At 38.0% G+C, this 20,882-nt stretch overlaps 1 protein-coding gene across 1 annotated transcript in view; it reads left to right on the top strand.

Annotated features, from left to right (window-relative positions):
* LOC105834699 (putative epidermal cell surface receptor) overlaps window positions 1-20,882 on the top strand; it is a 215,931-nt gene that overhangs the window by 79,790 nt on the left and 115,259 nt on the right. Inside the window, exon 6 of the mRNA XM_036286688.1 lies at window positions 11,245-11,600. Coding sequence (XP_036142581.1) covers window positions 11,245-11,600 — 356 coding nt within the window. The remainder of the gene's footprint in view (window positions 1-11,244; window positions 11,601-20,882) is intronic.

Genomic DNA, 20,882 nt, shown 5'->3' with positions numbered 1-20,882 from the left:
GCTGGTATCCTTCATTCCACTAAACCAAACGTACCAACAGCAACATTGTTTTCTGCCACCCGTGTTCTATACATCTGTGGCTCTATACCGTACGGCGTTATCTATTACATATGAATCCGACATGCTTTAAGTGCTCCAAATAGATTGCGGGTCATATGAAAGTGTGCGTCATATGCCAGAAGTCTTTTTATCTCGACAAAAGCCTACATTATTACTAAATCGGTCAGTGCTGCAGAATAAACTTAAATTCGAGTGACATGCCACTCACACACAAGGATGGTACGTGCCTACAGTCTGCCTATTCAGCGGCTGGCTCCGCGGCGTCTGCTAGCGGTAGCTCCGAATCTTCGATTCACTTAAATCAAACAACGAATGAGCTTCTTGTTCGGTTGATTGAGCAGATAAAGCAGTCTGACGATAAGATTTCTTCCTTCATCGCTAGTCAACTTCAGACCAATAAGGAAATCAATGAAAAGTTGGGTCAACTGGGTCACATAGCTGAAGCAGTCGAACAAAATCGTCATCGCATTTCTAATCTGGAACGGAATTGTACTGCTCTGGCTCGTGAGGCGCAATCCATAAAAATGGCTCCTCCCGACTCTAGTTCCAATTCTCTTTCCTACTTGTTCATGCGGAATGAAAAGATAAATAAACTAATTATTTCTGGAATTCCGTCCTCAATGTCCATTGCATTGCCTCAACTTGTTGATAAGCTCTTTCATTTTCTTGAAATTTTCGAGTTATCTTATCTTATTGAAAGTTAAGGCTATTTCAAAAAAGCTTCCAACTAGTGCTATTCGCTAGCAATCTTCTGACAGCAGAATCCAAGGCTCGACTTCTTTTATTGTTACTTTCACGTCGGGTGCTGTACGGGACATAGTTCTAGACAAGATTCGAGAGAAACGAGTGATAAAGCTAAGTGACGTAGGCGAAATCGATTCAAAGCGCAATTTGTATGTTAACGAGCTCTTACCGACTGCTGTGTATAACCTTTTTCGACTTATGAAGGCCGCTGCAACAGAAAAGTTTTACAAATATGTGTGGTACAAACATGGTTCTATTAAAGTGAGAAGAGAAAACGGGCAACCTCCTATATCAGTTGAATCCAAGAAGGATTTTGCAAAATTGACGTGACTACATTCTGAATCCTCTGTCAAATCGTCCGATCAATCAGTCACCCTATCTGCCGCTCCTTCTCTTTTCTATTTAAAAATTGCGCAATTTAATGCTCAGTCCTTGCTAGCTCATTTTGTTCAAGTTGAGCTGTTCCTGCAAGAACATTTTTTTTATAGTGTTGCGCCCGAGTCGGGAGATCGTTCGGTGCATCGGGATTTCTCCGTGGAACGTAACATTGTCCCTTGACTACGGATGTTGACGCGTTGTCAAGGGAGAGTTGAGCTTGAGATTTCGAGCCGAGCGGACGTGTACGGTTATAGTGTATTTTTACGAGAGAATAAAGTTTCAAGTTTAAACGAAACAGCCGGCTATTTCTTTTGCGTAACTGCGTCGCGAGTGGGAAAGAGTGCGTGAGCGCAACAATATAATTTCTATTGCTGAAACATGGTTTTACTCACACATTCTAGACACCTTGGTTAACATCAAAAACTATTACTTAATTCGTAACGATCGTGAGGGAAAGCGGGGTGGAGGTGTAGCGTGTTATATTCATAACTCTCTTCAAGCAAAAATTCTTCACTCTTCACCTAATCTTTTTTCTAATTCACCTGAATATTTACTATTAGATTTGCACTGCGGACTCTACACCTTCTCTTTGCGTCCATTATTGGAGGCCTTCCGGTCACTTTCTTCATGGCTTTGTTACCGCTTTTGATTCGTTTTCTCATGCTTACGAAAATATAATTATTACTGGCGATCTCAATTGTAACATTCTTAAGTCTAATTCTGAGTCCCTTCACTTAAAAGATTTTATCTTCTCTCTATGTTGCCAGCAGAATAGGTAGAAAAATTGATTTAAAATCAAGTCCATTCGCGTATTTTAACTTAAAGTATGTCTATCTCCTGCAGAGGCGAACATGGGCAGTCTCATGTTCGCCTTTGCAGGAGATAGACATACTTTAAGTTAAAATACGCGAATAGACTTGATTTTAAATCAATTTTTCTACCTATTGACCTGGCAACATAATGACGAGATATACTAGACTCACAATCAAACTACATGATTTGTGCGAAGGAAAAATTGTTATTACCTGCATTTAAAGACGAAAGCATGTGATGGAAGATAATAGTCCTCGCTTACTAACGATGTACAAAAAAGTTCAACTCAGCTCCGATTCTCCTATGTTGTTATAATGGAATACCACATAGGCGCACATCGATCACATAGCGAAGAGTTGTAACGTCAATTTCCGTCCAAAATAAGATTAGTATTAAGCTTACTATTGATAAAATTGACATGTCAATTGTTTTTATACCTGATAGTTGTGTTTGCGTTAGATTCATGATACCTCCGTTTTGATATGGTTTTATTACGCTGAGAAAGGACAGGTAAGTCCAAAACGGTTCGTTTATTTGTTCTCAATTTTTATTGTGTAAACCGAGAATAAATATATTAATTCATTATATTTTCCAACATTAATTATTGCTCGTTTTGACCGTTTTTATTCATTTTGTATTGCGTTTGCATAGCACAAACTGGTTGTAATAATAAAAAAATTTTAATTTAACATTGAAAATGTTCTTGTAACACTTTTGGAAGTGCTTAATCAGTGGGCTTATTTGTACTTTAAGAATGTGTATTAAAAATTTTTAGATTTATCATGGCCGATTCAAAATGGCAACTTAAGTAGCAAAAATCTTGAAATTTTAACTTTTTTGTTACTATTTCATAGAATTTAAGCGAATAATCGTGTTTAATCCTCAAAATGATGTATATCATGTCTCTTTCCAGTAAACAAAATGACGCAAACTTTGCGCAAAGTATATAATAATAAACTCGAGCATACCTTTGGAACAAAATTGTGACAAGGTGTATCCTCAAAAAGCTTAGTTTTTTCTGACAAGACTTGTCGTAAATACACTCACTCGAAAAAAAAGCGGTACACCTAAAATTTGTCAAAAAATCACTAAACTTCCAATGACGATAACTACGCGAGTAATAAAGATAGAAAGGTTTTTAAAAAAAGAAATTAAAGCTTCAAATGTCTACTTTAAGAATTGATTTAGTAAAATTTTGCGTAATAATTTTTTTCAAAGTGGCGTATGACAAAGCGAGAGCATGCGAAATTGAAAAATATTGATTCGAGTTTGCGACGATCCATGGCGTGAGATAAGTATCGCAACTTAATGGGATAAAAAGCATGCGATAGTACAGAGTGTTCCCTTCAAAATGCTTTTTTACTCGTCTCGATACGATGATATTTTGCTGAGATATGCGCATTTGAATAAAAAGGCAGTTTTTTACTTTAAATGCGCATATCTCAGCGAAAAATCATCGTATCGAGACAAGTAAAAAAGCATTTTGAAGGGAAAACTCTATACTATCACATGCTTTTTATCCCATTGAGTTGCGATACTTGCCTCACGCCATGGATTGTCGCAAACTCGGACCAATATTTTTCAATTTCGCACGCTCTCACTTTGTCATACGCCATTTTGAAAAAAATTATAATGCAAAATTTTACTAAATCAATTCTTAAAGTAGACATTTGAAGCTTTAATTTCTTTTTTTAGAAACCTTTTTATCCTTATTACTCGCGTAGTTATCGTCATTGAAAGTTTAGTGATTTTTTGACAAATTTTAGATGTACCGCTTTTTTTTCGACTGAGTGTAGTATAACGCATACTTTATGCGTTATAAAACTTGTTAGTAAAGCATAATAGCAAATTTGTAGCCAGAACAAGACAAACCTTATCGCACACAATATGATAGCAAATTTGTGACAAGAACATAATAAATCTCACCGTATACAATATGATAGCAAATTTGTAGTAAGAACAGGGCAAATCTTGTCGAAATTAAAATCGACAAAAATGAAATATTGGACCGATTAGTCCAATATTATATGGTGAATGGTATAATCGTACTTGGTTCTCTGTTTTCGGCGAGCCTCTTTTATTCACCCAGTAGGTAAATCTTTTTCACAAGAAATGCACCATCTCAGGGTAATTAATGAAGTCGTCCAGAAATGAAGTGATTTTTATTAAAATCCGATAATTTAATCCTACTATTTGCATAAAATGTATGTCGTTATATTTGCAACAAGCTTTGCCAGCAAAAACTAAGCCGTTTGCAGACACACCTTGTCACAATTTTGTTTTTAACACTTTAGTTGTCATTTTAAATCGGCCATCGCAAATAAAAAATTTAAAATTAAAAATTCTTGAAGTACAGCTATTAAGCCCATCTATTAAACACTTCCGGAAATGTCACGAAAACATTTTCAATGTGAAATTAATGTTTTTTTATTTAAAAAATACTAATTTTTTTCGGCAGTTTTTCTGTTCAAGATGCCATATTGGATTTCCTCGTTGACACAATAAAATTCTAACAATAACATCTTAAAGTGCGACCTTGAAACCTATAGGAAATTGTATTCTTATTAAAATATTCCACTTTTTCATGCTTAAAAACTGACCTTAAAAATAAGGAAAATGAAATAAGTGTTAACGAGTTAAAAAAATTTGTCGTACGTATTCGAAAATAATTTAAAGTTGATTGTGACATTGTTCAAGAATTGACAGTAAATTTAGCAACTGTCAATCATCAAATCATAGATTTAAAATCGAATTTGTGATCAATGACAGTGGAAATCTTTTCAAATATTATATTTAAAAAAATATCGTATAATATTAAAGAGTTGACAGCGCTTTTACAGCTAGTAATTGTTAAATAAAATTTTGAAAAAAACCAAATTCGCAATCAGCGTCCTTAGAAAAACTTCTTTAGTAAACGTCACTTGATGAAAGAGTCCTATGTTTATTATTAATACAGCGCTCAAAATTAGTTGCTTTAATAATAGATTTTTATAATAAAAAATTTAATAATTTATTTATAGAAATAAAAATTAAAATATTCTAATTATGTTTTTGGCGGTGAATATAGTCCCAACATATTTGTTATATAGAAGCGCTCCTGAGACACAGCATCACGTGCGCAATCGGTAGCTCGGCCGTCGAACTTTGAACAGTTAGTGGGGGTGACAGTAGGCGTTGCCTCAGAAATCTGACTAAAAAGGGCAGTTAATTCCAAGCGCTGTATTAATAATGAACATAGGGCTTTTTCATCAGGTGACGTTTACTAAAGAAATTTTCTGAAGTTACTGATTTAATTTTATCCAAAACTTCATATAACAATTATTACCTGTCAAAGCGCTGTCAACTCTTTAATATTATACGATACTCCTTCAAATATAATACTTGAAAAGTTTCCAGTGTCATTGATCACGAACTCAATTTCATAATTACAATTTGACAATTGACAACTGCCAAATTCACTATCAATTCTTGAACAATTTTACAATCAATTTTCAATTATTTTCGAATATGTACGACAAGTTTTCTTAATAAAAGATAGTGTAAAAACATTGAATATAAAGTTTTAGCCATATTAAAGCCGCCATTCTTGTTTTTCGTAACTCTGGTGCTGGATTTGTGATCAGTAGCATCAAACATTATCCTAAATTCATTTTCAGGAAGGTTCGTTAATATTTAATATTTTTATAGAAGATTATGTGACAGTGATAGCTAAATTTCTGCATTCGAGGCACCATTTTGGACTCGCCATATTGAATTTTTCAAAAAGCCACTATGCTTATATATTAAAAATATATAAGCATACAAACATTTTTTAGTTATACGTTTTTTGTCATTGCTTCCATTTTTTGACGTGAAAGAAATATACATATATACATATATTCAGAACGACTTAGGTGTCCTTGCAATGACATATTCCTGAGTCAATGCTGAGACGATTTTTCCTTTATGAAAATTTTATCCAAAGCTTACTTTTTGAATTTCTAAAAGTATTGATACGTGATACATTTTGTAAAAGACAATTTTCTTATTGATTGATTACACCCACATCGAAATGAAACCTCCAGTAGACGTCTAATGGACGTCTGCCATGGAAATTTAAACTTCCAGTGGACGTCCACTAGACGTCCAATATAGAGCCATTAGAAATCCACAGTTCCGCATTGTGGACGTCCATTAGAACTCCATTAGAGGTCGTCAAAAAGGTCTATTAGACGTTGTATGGATTATTAATAGAGGCTTTACGGAGCCTCGATGGATGACTGGCGGATGTTTTCTGGATCATTAGTAGAGGCTTCATGGAGCCTCGATAAATGATTGACAAAATAAAAATTGAAAATAAGAATTTCATTTTTTAAAATTATTTTTATCAATAGTACATATTAAATTTAGGACAAATTTTTATTAATTAATTAAATTTAAATTTTATTATTTTATTTTATTCTTACTTGCCGCTGGTGGGTTTTGAACCCGGGACCTTAGGATTACGAACCTTGTACTCTATCTGTAACGCCAACTTGACTCATCGAGATAGGTATTTGTTATTGTCTACATATACCTAGATGTTATAAACTCACGCAATTATATTATTTTTTATAAAAGCAATTAAATTTTGCAAAACATTAAAAATAAATAGCATTAATTTATTTACTTATTAATTTCATTGTTAAATTTATTTTTTTCCATAACCTTAACAATTTGATGAAAATTGCGATCTATTTAGCATTAATACTTTAAAGCGTTTAGATGGTTAATTAGATGGTTAACTATATAGATCATATAGTCTATGAAAAATTGAATAGTACATTTATTATCCTGTTTTTGTTTAGTACACAATGAATTATAATAGATTTTGTGTATTTTTTGTGCACAGTAATTGTAGACAAACCGTTATTTTTGAAAACATATCTTTATAATAATTTTTTTAAATATCAAATGGATCTCTCATTCAAAATATTATAGTGTTGTGTGATTTCTGAGTCAACTACGACGCGCATGGACGGCTCAAAAATCGGACAGCATCTTTTATGAGACATTAAACTGATATCATTTAGCTGATGTCATAAGGATAACATTTTCAAGAAACTTAAATGAAACTCTTCAATGAAATGTCTCAAAGACCTTTCTTAGTAAATGTCTCTGATAAATGTTACCATTTAGACATCATTTTCAAGATATATAAATGTTTTCTTAAAAAAGTTCTCTTAAAGTTTTCATTCTGACAAGCGTGTTGTCTGGGTAACTTCCAGCATGGAAGTAAATGTTCCATAGAGCTATGGAAGTTTAGTGAATCCCTAATGGACGTCTATATAACTTCCGCCATGGAGGTAAACCTCCAATGGAGCTAAGGAAGTTTACTAGACCTCTAATGGACGTCCATCTGACTTCCACCATGGACATAGACATCCCATGGATCTATGGAGATTTAATGGACGTCCATTGGACATCCACTGGATGCCAATTTCTATATGGGCAGTAATTGCGTAATCTGTAATTACTGCAATCTAAATTTTTTTTCTTAATAAAAATAAACCGCGAAATAATTTACTCGATAGTGATTAATATGTAATGAATCGATAGATTTATAAATCACTCAATCAAGTGCTTGAGTAAATTCAATGCGTATATTGTGTGTCTATAACTGTTAAATTAGGATTTTTGGTTTTTCTCGATAGCTAGAGAAATGGACGTGCCGTTTTTCTTTTAGAATTATGATAAGATGGAAGTATACATAATAGTAACGTCTAAACACGTATATGAGTCTGCGTGCAAAGGTCTTTTTCTCTCTTTCTCATTCGACAAATTCGACGTGAACCGAGCGCGGCGTCACAAGAATAGGGATAAACAGCAACACTGCGCATAAGGAGAAGACGCGTGGTGAAGGAATCCTTCTTCGTTGTTTGTCATCTAAGTCATTTTCATGACGCCGCGCTCGGCTCATGTCAAATTTGTCGAACGAGAAAGAAAAAGATCTTCGCGCGCAGACTCACATACGCGTTTAGACGTTGCTATTACAATACCTCTATTTTAGACATTGTGATAAAATGGAAATATTGTAATAGCAACATTTAGACGCGTATGTGAGTCTGCGCGCGAAGATCTTTCTTTTTCTCGTTCGACAAATTCGGCATGAGCCGAGCGCGGTGTCATGAAGATGACTTACCATATACAGTTAAATAAACATAATATTTATTTTGGAATTTTCTAATACCCAACAGATGAAAATTTTGAAATTTTACACGATTTTTTCGAAGTATTAGGTGTACAATTTTGCTTCCGCCGTTTTCCAATAGATGGCTGTAGCGGTAAGTGGTGGTCGAAATAAATAGACCGTAGACATCATACAATAAGCTTAGGCATTTGTAAACATAACGCCATCGAAATATTAGTCGATTTGTGTCTGCATCATAAAGTTATTCTCGATTGAAAATGTCAGCATACGAGCCAAATTCTCGTTTGCGGGAGGTTTTAATTTTTTGCTTCAATATAAAGAAATCTGCGGCTGAGGCTCATTGAATGCTCTCAAAACGTATGATAAGGCCGCTATTAGTGAAAGAACGTGCCGAGAGTGGTTTCAACGCTTCAAGAACGGTGATTTTGACGTCAAAGACCGGCATGGCGGTATTTGGTGCTATTAGCTCGGCGTAGTGTATTATGACCTATTAAAACCGACTGAAACAATCACAGGCGATCGGTATCAAAAGCAATTGATGCGTTTGAGCCGGGCACTGAAAGACAAACGGCTGCAATACAACGATAGACACGATAAAGTGATTTTACAGCATGACAATGCGCGACCCCATGTCGCAAAGCCCGTCAAAACATATTTGGAAACGTTGAAATGGGAAGTCCTACCCCACTCGCGCTGTATTCTCCGGACATTGCTCCCTCTGGCTATCACTTGTTTCGATCAATGACACGCGGCGGCTGACCAGCACTTCCGTTCTTATGAAAAAGTGAAAAATTGGATCGATTCGTGGATCGTCTCATAAGATGTTTTTGACCAGTTTTTTCAACACGGGACTTGTAGGCTGCCAGAAAGATGGGAGAAAGTAGTGGTCAGCGATGGATAATACTTTGAATCGTAAATGTATAACCAGTTTTTTACAATAAAGCCTCGAATTTCGAAAAAAAAAAACGGCGAAAGCAAAGTTGTACACTTAATACAAAAAATTCAAGAAAATCCTTAATTTTTACGATATATTCAATATTTTGAGGCGCCATTTTGGATTCTGACATATTTGTTTGTTATTAGTATCATTTTGTGATTATATTATATCAGAATGGTTTTATGCGTATTTGAGATCAATTATTAACGATAAATATGAGAAAAAAACGAAATTTTGGTATCTTCCGTAGTTTCGACCGTCATGTTGCATCCGTTATGGTGAAAATCATTTAACTAAGTATATAATTCTTAAGTTCGAACAAAAATTGCACGGTTTAAAAAGATTCCGACCAAATATCAAAGGTGTATTACAATCAATACTTCGAATTAAAATGAAAAAACCTGTAAAAATTGTATTTTTTTTAATATAAAAAAATTATCAAAAATTTGGAATTTTTTCGAATTTTGAAAGTCAAAATCAGAAAAAGCGTACTCGAAAATATCCGGATATGCATTTCTTATTAATATTTTCGTCATTTTCACTTAATGTTGAATGATTGAAGTGAACGATACGAAACAGTGCTGGTTTGACGTTTGGTTAAAATACATTTTAACTAATTACATGTGATTTCTTGTGATTTTTCTAATTACCGCGATGATTCTGAATTGCCCGTTTATATTGTTGATATTTGTTGTAACAGGACTTATAGCTATTTGTTATTTTTATCTTTGTTCATTACTTTATTGATAAACATAACATTTATTCGGTAATTAAATATGATTCAGATTTTGACAGATTTAGTCACAAAGTTTGAAAAGTACATGATTAACCCTCAGTTATCACACATCCGCCCTATAACAAACTTGTCACACTGGATTCAATGGACTCAGTATCAAATTTCGAAGTGCAACTACTCTCAAATGAATCTTCATAGACACTAAAAAAATATGAAGAAAATTTCAATATTTGTAGAATATATTACTTGTATTAAGAAAACAAAAGATATATACTTTCATATAACGAAAAATTCGTGAAGTTATCAGTTTCTGCGATTTTTTATGTTTCATGAAAAAAAGTCATAACTTCTTAAACTTTTACTATTTTGAGCTGAAAATTTAACTGATTAAGTCAAGATCTGATACTTTATGGAAAAAAATAGTGGGATAGTGTTTCAAAAAAAATTTTTATTTAGATGGACAAAAACGAATTATTTTTGTATTGAAGTAAACACAATTTTTATTAAAAAAAATTTTTTTTGAAAAAATTACATAAATGAGTAAAAAATACAGAAAAACAAAAAACTGATCAATTAAAAAATTATAAGGTTTTCCAATGTTCTCCAAAACATACAGTACAGCTGTATATCCTGTGTTCGTCACACCTGGGCATTAAGCAAAAAGGACATTGTAGCCATGTCTTTCAATCCTCGATCGGCAATACAAACCGATTCTGCATCTTCGTATTATCAAAACAAAAGTGTGGATCATTCTTATCTTCATAATTTTCTTCTTTCTCATCTAAGTCTGACATTATGTATTCATTACCTTCTGAATGTTCAGTTAAATGATCTTTATGACAGATTTTTCCCAAAATCATCTTTTTTCTTAAACAAAGCTTGTCGAAAAGTGCTGCTTCGCGTGTCGTACAGTATGATACTACATAATTGTGCGTTTTATTTATGGAGTACAAGATACTTCTTGAGAAAAAAAAAATTCAGGATATATCACACATATATTTACGTATTCTGAATCAAAATAATGTTTTAAAAGCGAAGTTCTTTTTCAGTAGCTTCATTGTACTACTTTGTCACACATGGGTCCCATGGACCCATACTCCACTTCGCACAGCTGCCAAAAGCAAACTAACGGAGAATGAAAAAACCGGGTTCCTTGGACCCAGTGTGACAACCGAGAGTTAAACAGATAAAGTCATTTATATATAAACTTTTAAAGAACAGCAATGCAAGTTAAGACGCGATAATCAAAGCGCAAAACTTAACAATCACAGATTCATTAAACATATAAATTACAAATTGTAGTTACATAATTATCACACTTCGACTCGCATTGCTATTTTTTAAAAGTTTATTAGATTTTTTCACGAGTTTTGACGAGTCTTGATATAATTATATTTATATTCGTAGATGGCATAGTTTCAAGTTTGGAACCTGCGCATATGTATTATGTTCGTGTAACAGAAGGAAGCAATACTGGGCCAGCTATACAAGTGTCTTTGCCAGCCGAAGTAGTGAAAACCAACGTTTCGGAGAAAACATCTGATAAAAATGCCTGTAATTACAGAGGAAAAACGTATAAAGTTGGCGCAGAATGGTATGATGAGTGTATCTCGTTTTGCATTTGCACAGAAGGTGGTAAACCTGAGTGCGCCACAATAGAATGTCCCACGGACTCTGGATTGGATTTATTAGATCCTCATTGTTTAGATTGGGAGATAGTTCCAGCAGATTTCATCCCAAAAGCACCACAATGCTGTCCCCAGGTATAGCTTCCAAAGATTTTCCCTAAATTAGAATTTTATAGACATATTATTAAAATAAATTTTAAATTTTGATGAAATTTCTACAAACTTGACGTCTTATAATATTAAAAAAGGATGTTAACAAAGTGTCAATTTTGGTCTCCAAGCGACACCTGCATAGATCTTGAAAAATCTTTGTTTGGGTCCTTAAATTACAGGAAATAACAATTGTTCGACAAGTAATGGGAGCATTGCTGGAATAACTTTAAATATAATAAAAATAACGTTATCAACATATAATGATTGAATATTGGAAAACCAGCCTAATATTAGCCAGAATACATTTTGCATATAACCATCATAGATTACTTTAGCATTATTTAGAATGCACCACGTGGAGGCACGTGCATCTCTTACAATTAGCAGAGATTAATCCCACAGTTCGCCACATTTGTAGAATTTATTGACTTCAAACCCTCTCTGCTCTGTGTGTGTGTGTGTGTGTGTGTGTGTGTGTGTGCGTGCGTGCGTGCGTGCGTGCGTGCGTGCGTGCGTGCGTGCGTGCGTGCGTGCGTGCGTGCGTGCGTGTGTGTGTGTGTGTTGTAACCGCACTCACGAGCGACGGACAATCTCGCCTCCGTCCTCATCACGGCCTTGCATTACCCGGATAACAGGGCGACGGCAATCTGATGAATCGCGTACAAAAAGAAAGCTGGGCACCAGGGAGCGTAAACATGCGAGAATTATCTCCCATATGATAGCGCTAATCAACGGATGAATAATTAAAAGTAACGCGGACATCGGTTTCGATAGCCTTAAAACTTGGTAGAGGGAGAGATTCGGTACGGATAAAAGCGGGAAGGCGAGAGAATTATCGCTAATCACATAAATCTTTAACAAAGATTGAACAGTTGTATTTATGAATGGTATCATCTACAATAGCACCGTTTCTGGCGCACGATTGAACGGCGATTATGTTCCGCGGCAATAATCTCGTGATGAGATGACGCGGGATCTGCTCTGGAGCCGCCCCGTCAGGGTGCCTTTTACGTGCGTTTTCTCTGAATCCTTCAATCATAACTCTGCAACAGTATCGAGATTTTCATCGAGACGAAAAAACTTTAGGTAAAGTAAAGGGCAGTACAACCTGTGTGATCCCGCTTTTAAGGCGTCTCTAGGAATCCCTCGGCGACAGTTCGTCCGTTTCTGCCGCTCCGTGGCTCTCTGGGATGTCTTCTGGCGAGACGAGGCGTCATGATTGCACAAATCGAACTTCTATCGGTCGTCGACTTCCGTCGCACTCACGAAATAATGCTTGAGAAATCTTAACGAGATGAAAAGGGACAATACACAGATAAAACACGACGTACCACGCTTCCGCGCCCACTCCCGAGTGGGAGGACGCAGGGTCCGCGTGATGAAAACGCGTAAGGACCCTCGTGGCCTTTGTGATGAGATACAGCCCGTAGCTGTCACGTCACAGTGTGTATTTATGTATGATAAAGTAAGTAGATTCATATTTTATTTGCACTCTCATCAGAATACAGTGATACTAATAATGATTCTTTATAAGCATAACAATGATTGAAACTTTCTATTATTTGTAAAATGCTCACTGTGGGACTCATTATTTTATTTGTAATATAATGGAAGCTCCGCATTGCAATGGTCTTAGAGTTTTGGACCGTAGCATTTGCTGAAATTATGGCACTGCGAAGTAATCTCACTCTATGGCCAGAAAAAGAGAGAATGAATGAATGAATGAATGAATGAATTTATTTTTGGCCAGAGGGTATGACCCTATATGGCCCCATAGATATTACAGATTGTTAATTGCTGATTTGTTACATTGAATTAGGACATCTTGATTACATTGGATTAGATCATCTTGATTTTAATAGTGGACAAGTGACTCGAAAGTAGTTACCAAGACAGGTGTAGTGAATGCAAGTGTAAGTATGTCAGACTTTGTCACTGGAGTAGATGATAATAACTATCCCCTAATGTCGTGGTGAGCAGTAGCGCGCCTCAGTCGCAACCAGGAATGGGCACCGCATCGGCCTGTAGTCCCTCCACCTCGACTCGACGAGCCCACTCGGCAGCATCCTGATCGAGAAGATATGAACGGAGGCGGGTTTTGAAAGAGGAAAAGGAATGCACATTAGGAATTGGGAAGGTGATATCGGAAAAACTTCGTAGGTTAAATAATGAATTTAGGAATAAAAACGACTGAATGATAAAGGAATTATTCAAGGCTTCTGTGCGAGGGGTGGGGAATACAAGCTGCCGCGGGGGAAGCCGCTGGGAGGAGCGCACAACCGCAGATTCAGTGATGCGCTGAAATTTTTCGGCTAGATAATGTGGATGCCCAGTTGTTAGGATTGAGTAGGCCTGAACTCCGAGGAAGTATTTCCGTCGGGAGGCGGCAGATAGCCACCCGAGGGCCAGTCTATACGACGTAACGTGTGACATACGAGGGATGTTGCCGTATATAAAGCGAATACACGCATTTTGTGCTCGTTGCAGTTTCAAATTTTGAGTTTTGTTGAGGTGAGCATAGGTGGCACAGGCATAGTCAAAATAGGGCACCACAAGGGTCTCGACCAAGCGTTTCCTCAGGTCATAAGTGAGGGAGTAGAAGCGCAGTTTCCGTAGAGAGAAATGCACTCTCTTGACAGTTTGATTCACCTGCGCGGACCAATCGAGCGTTGAGGACAAGTAAATTCCAAGGTCGCGAACGACCGACCCGTAGGCGAGGGCAGCACCATCGACAAGTATCTCGCGGATTTCCACCGCCTCAAGTTGCATTACATACTTCTCACTGCCGATGATCATAGCCTTGGTCTTACCGACGTTGAGATGCAACCCGTTATCAGCGGCTCACCCCGCCACGGCGTTGGCTTCCGCACCCATGATATCCACTGCATTGTTTATATCGGTCGGATAGAATGAGTAGTACAGTTGTAAGTCATCGGCAAAAAGCATGAAATCCGCATGAGTAAGGACTGAGGATATATCATTTATGAATATCGAGAACAGTAGTGGGCTTAGTACACTCCCCTGTGGCACTCCTGAGGATGTAGGAAGTGAGTCAGAGCGCGCTCCGTCAGGACCACCAACAAACTGTGAGCGATTGTTTAGGTAGGAGTAGAACCATCTTAGCGCATCATCCGAGCAACGGAACAATCGAAGTTTCCGAAGTAGCAGCTCATGGGGCACGCTATCGAAGGCTTTGGAAAAATCAAAGAGTAATAGTAGGGTGAGTTTCCGCTTATCGATAGCATGCCGCACGTCCTCAAGCACACGCAGCATGGCGGTCTGGGTGCTATACCCTCGCCGGAACGCTGATTGCCTTGGACTAAGCAGCTCCCGATCCTCTATGAATTCAGTTGGTTATGAGCAATACGTTCGAGGATTTTAGAGAATTGAGGCAATATTGCAATAGGGCGCATGTCTGATATGGATGCAATTCGATTTGATTTGGTGAGGGCAACGACCTGCAAGGTTTTCCATGAAGATGGAAAGTGTCGCGAAGCAAGAGAGGCGTTAAGGAGGTTGCAGAGCGGAGCATAGATTTTTCGGCAATGCGCAACATTTGGAGCGAGATGTTATCAGATCCAATGGATGACGTGCGACTAGTTGCAATGATATTTTTGATGGAGTCAGGGTGTATTGGCACAAAGGAAAATTCAGAGTTGTTCGGATTTACAAGCGTAGGGTCTACGAGATGTCGCTGGAGGCAGGAGGCAGAGAGAGGCGCAGAGGCGGAGGCGATCTTTGCGAAATGTTCGTTTAGTTGAGTAAGAGTGAAGGAAGTGGTGGGGGAGGGACGCGACTCACCGCAAACACCCAGTTTTCGCAAGTTTTTCCACAGCGCGCTTGGGTTGTTGTAGTCGCGGGTTAGCAAGTCCCTCGTATATGCGTTTTTTGCACTATCTAATTTGTTGTTGATCGCGCACCGCAAGTCTCTGTAGCGCTGTAGAAGTGAAGGTGATCCGGTAGCCCTGGCGGCTTTGTAATAGTTGGTGCGGGTGCGCATGAGTACCCGTAGCTCACTGGTCACCCACGGTTTGCGCCTGCCGCCGACAACCGTTGGTTTAAGCGGAGCAAAGGTGTCGAATGCAGATAAGATGGCGGCTGTTAGAGAGCTCGCGAGTTCATCAATCTCGGTCATTGTTCTGTGCCCATCCTGCTGAGAGAGTTGAGCAGGTAGAAAAGGAAAATTTTGTTGCAGAAATTTATTGATTTTGGTAGGAGTGGCCAACGACATGTTTCGCCTAAGAGAGGTATGATAGCGACCTATAGGGGTGGACATCTCGAAGGTAATATTTATTAGATCATGCCCGGCTATAAAGGGTTCGTCTGATTTGATGTAGGTGCCGATGAGCGAGAGATCGCTTACAATAAATATGTCTAATAATGTGTGAGTCATAGTATTGTTATGTATGACATGATGAGTGGGATCTGATTGCACCAGGCACAACGATAAGTCGTTGACTGCCGAGCGAAGGAACGCGGAGGCCGAGTTGTTGACAAGTAGATTGATATTGAAGTCACCGACAATTATGATGTTTGTAAAGTCGTATGTAAAACTTGACAGAACGTCGAAGAAGGCCGAGGGAAAGGCAGCAGTGGGACGGCGGTAAACTATGGAGAAAAGGATTGGAAATAGGGAGTCTGGTATGGTTATTTTAAGTACGAGATATTCGGGCGTGTTATCGAATTCCGGATCGGACGATGCTAGTTGTGATACAGCGAATAGGTTGCGAATATATGCCCCCACTCCACCCCCCTCCTTGCCCGTTCTATCTAATCGGTACAGATTATAGTCTGCAATTTTTAGAATATCTGATGAGTCCGATGGGGAGAGAAAAGTCTCGGTGAGTGCAAAAATGTCGTAATTATTGTCGTGCAGTTGATCCTCGATTTGATTGAAGTGAGTTTTCAGTCGATTTACATTTGAGTGGGCAACATTTAGCGAGGTGAGTTGCTTCGTTCGAGTACTAGGCCCTGAGCTTAATCACTTTGTGTCGGTATGCAGTGTGGTAAGCACGGAGCTGTCGGTGATGTGAATAGGTTGGAATTGCCGTGTCTTGCGAATGAAGACCGCCATGTTTTTCACGTACGGGCGAAGGTGATTATTCTGCCCAGCGAACTTAGAAGCACCTACCCAAAGTTCATGCACTTTTTTAGGCCAGAGAGGTCGAAGATACACACTTCCAGCTGCCCGATTGCCAAGCGGATCGGGGAATCTTGTAGTGGCCAGTTTATGAGCAGACTCCAAGACAGTGTCTCGAACATTAGGTGATGCAAGTTTGAGAACAATACCACGAGTAATTGCCGACGGGCGGGTTCCGGTTGAGGCAGCAGCATCGCGGGGCCGCGGGAGCCAAGGCCGTGTGGCCAGCACCAGGGGTATCAGAGAGGCAAGGTTAATGGCTGTAAGAACCGCGCTGGCTACCGCTGAGTCGCTCTCGTCGCAGTCGGATGGTATACCGGTTAATAAGACCTCGCAGTTGTCTATGAGAGACGCATCAGGCTGCACGACATTAGATAAGTTGGTTGAGACTTTCTTTTCGAGATGCTGCACGCGCTCCACGATCGATGGAAGGGCATCAACCTTGGTCTCGACCGTCACGAGTCGGCCGTTGAAAGTGGACAACTATGACTCGTGATTTAGAATCTTATCCTCAAGGCCACCGATTCTGTCAGTAAGTTGCCCCAGAGTGGTCGTGTTCTGTCGTATGAGTGCCGCCACATCCGCCATCGTGACAGTCCCGGGTGCACCCCCCGGGCGTCTAGACACTCCCTCAGCCATAGCGCGTGGAGGGTCTATGGTTTCGCGTGATCGCGATGCAAGGCTGGCGCCTGATTTGATAGCGAGGGAGTCACGGAAAGCCGGATCGGTTGCGCCCGTGTCGCCCACTGCGGTTGAGCGCTCGCTGGTTTTTGAATAACAGGGGTGAGAAGCGAGGGGTGACGAGATCGGAGAAAAATACGAAGGAGATAAGGAAGGATTCGAATCAGGCGTGCTTGCCGGCGGACTCACCACAACAGGATCCTGCGAGTGGAGGAACGATGTAGCAGTAGCTTGCGCAGTTGCTGTAGGCACTGATGTTAGAGTTTCCCGGAGCGCAGCGCAACAGACGAGACGGTCGGATGGGCCTGTTGCCGCAAGACAGAGAGCGTGTGACAGGCGATTACAACTGGAACATTGGGTTAGTTGACCTATTCGTGTTTAACCGTTTAGAACAGACTGCGCAATGGCTCCGGAGCTTGTGTCCCATTAGATGTCAACGACAGCACTCCATAGGCGGTGAAACAGAACTCACTCAGGAAAATTCACTAACATGATAGCACGCTGCCGGGCCGTGACAGTAGGAAGGCGGGATTGTTTCTCCTCTCGGCGCGTGCGCCCCACAAGTCAGCCGCAATGAAATCGGAGTATCGAGGAGAATCCGCCGATCAGAATTTCCAACAGAAAGTGCCAGAACTGCAGCAGAAGAGTCAACGCCTGCACTTACCTCAATGGAGGAGTGTCAAGCGAGGTGGCCCTTGACAGGTAGTCTGGAAAAAACGGCCCCGAAGGACAAGAAGCGGCAGAGATGCGAAATTTTGGCGGAGCTACACAAGAACACGTCCGCTTATACTCACGTGTAGAGAGAGAGAGAGAGAGAGAGAGAGAGAGAGAGAGAGAGAGAGAGAGAGAGAGAGAGAGAGAGAGAGAGAGAGAGAGGCATACGCAGCGTGAGCAGGCTGCGCGGCGATTATGCACGGGAATGCGGTACATGCGAAAGTAGAGGAATATATTTTTCCTTCAGTGAAGTAATGAAGAAGGCATTGAGAAGAAATGCAATAAATTGGAGAGTGGCAAAGCAGAGCTTCTAATGTATGTGTAATCACAAATATAGAAGCATTGATTTAAAGTAATCAATGATTGCAGATTTTTGGTTTACGTTATTTACCATTCTAACAATATTTCCATCACTCCTTTTTTGGAAAAGGATGTCTCCTTTTTTCCATGCTACGTTTTGGCTGCCTCGCCGACCTCACGAGCAATTTTCAACTTTGCACTATTCCTCGAGCTGCTTCGCGTACCTGCCCTCTCAATTTTGTCGTCCCATCCTGTAGAACTGCCACATACCTGCAGTCTTTTGAATACGTCGCCTCCACCTTGTGGAATTCACTATTTGAGCATATCAGGACAGCCAATACGTTATCTTTCTTCCGTCGGGAACTCTTCTGTCGTCTATTACGGGACGACTCATCGTGAGCGTCGACTCATCGCGTTGACGTCTCTCTGTATAAACTTATCCATGCTTTTCTCTCCTCTTGTCTATTTTTCAGTATTACGCTCTGTTTTGTTTTTCTATTACTTTTATGCTTATTATTATATTTCAATTGTTTTTATGTTTTGCTCTGCTTTTTCTTTATTGTATTTTTTCTACTATATTTTTTTATATTTTCATTATTTTTTGTAAATTTTAATTTTATCTCGCTATTGTTCGTAATCCTATCTTGTAAATCGTATTTTATAAATTTTTCAAATTTTTAAATCTTATTTTGTTATTGTTAATTTATCTCAACTCTACTCATTGTAATTTGTCTCTCTCTCTCTCTCTCTCTCTCTCTCTCTCTCTCTCTCTTGTATCTTCTAGCAAACGTTCTTACAGGGTTTTTTACTCTAAAACGACAATAAACGCTCAATCAATCAATCAATCGCTTGTCGGAAGATAAAGGATTATTTTCAGTCATTTGAGAACCCCAAAAATAATATTGCAAGATCTTTTCAAGATTTAAGTGTCACTTGAAAACTAAAATTGACATTTTTTAAATAACTTTCTTTCTAAACAATTTTTTAAAATAATAGAGGAAAAGGTGGTATTATGACCACCTATATTATCTCTGTTATTAGTTGTCGAATTCTAATAATTATTTATGATATCATTTGTTTAGTAGCCTACTCTTATATAATAATGCTAACATGACAAAACACAAGAGTCAACATTTGTTATAAGACATTTTTACTTTTAAGAATAAATTTTTTGAAAAAAATTTTTTTTGAAAAATAAATAGCACAGTTAAATAGAGATATTTATACTGTAAAACTTTTGTAAGAAACATTTTTTTATATTTTGTTTAATTTGCGAAATATATCGAGAAAACGCAAAAATGTCTCAACTTTGAAGGGTAGTTTCATCTTTTCAAGCCGTTTTTTAACCAAAATAGAGAATTTCTTAAAAAAATGTTTTTTCTGAAAAAATAAATAGCATAATTAAATAGAGATATTTATACTGTAAAACTTTTGTAAGAAACATTTTTTTATATTTTGTTTAATTTGCGAGATATATCGAGAAAACGCAAAAATGTCTCAACTTTGAAGGGTGGTTTCACTTCTTCAAACCGTTTATAAGCACCAACTAAAAATTTCTAAATTCATGTATTTATCCCCTCTACATATGCCAAGTTTCATTAAAATTAGAATTTTCGGGTTCGCGAGGTTCCCTTGTAAGTAAAATTAAAACCATGTGTAAAAATGTTAAAAGGACAAATAAACATGAGAAATTGCATCACAATTGAAACATAATGTATAACACTCTTTATGTTGATAAGATTTTTTACTTGCAGAAGATACCAATGCAATGGTACCAACATAGACATGCGCTACAAGTAATATTGAAATCTATCTTCAAACAAAAAGTTTTTTTGAAAATGATGCCTACACAGTAAGTACCTATAAAATGAAAAGCATATTTGTAAAATATAAATAGAATTGCGTAAAAAGTTTATATAATGTCCATTGCATGCGTAATAATACACTTTTAAAATACAATTGCGCAATAGACATATATGAACCATATGCCATTGGTATCTTTTGCAAGTAAAAAATGTTATCGACATAAAAATGATGGTACAGTTATGTTTTTTACGTCTCTTTTGTCCTAAAATAAAGCTTCCAATAGTTACTTTTTCAATCCTCCTGTTGGTCTAGCTATGGACATTAATAGGTTAATGCGTTAGCTTATTCGCTTTAAAACATGAATTTTTATATTAATTTGACAATTTAAGGCACTCTTCAGAAGACTCCTATGTATATAAAAAATATGCTGGAATTATACCATATACCAAATCGTTATTAATCCTAAAAGGTAAATATTTGCCGTGCTTTATTATCACAAACGTTCCTGAAGTTGTTAAGTGGAATTTCGGGACCGAACCTATACCATAATTCAGTTCGACTCTTTGACAGTCAATCTGCATTAATTAAAGCAGTGTCTCATACGTGAGAACCCGTACAAAAAA

The sequence above is a fragment of the Monomorium pharaonis genome, chromosome 5 (genome assembly GCF_013373865.1).
Source record: "Monomorium pharaonis isolate MP-MQ-018 chromosome 5, ASM1337386v2, whole genome shotgun sequence".
Classification (NCBI taxonomy): domain Eukaryota; kingdom Metazoa; phylum Arthropoda; class Insecta; order Hymenoptera; family Formicidae; genus Monomorium; species Monomorium pharaonis.
The sequence above is the reverse complement of the archived record's forward strand: the minus strand, read 5'-3'. Positions and strand labels throughout refer to the sequence as shown.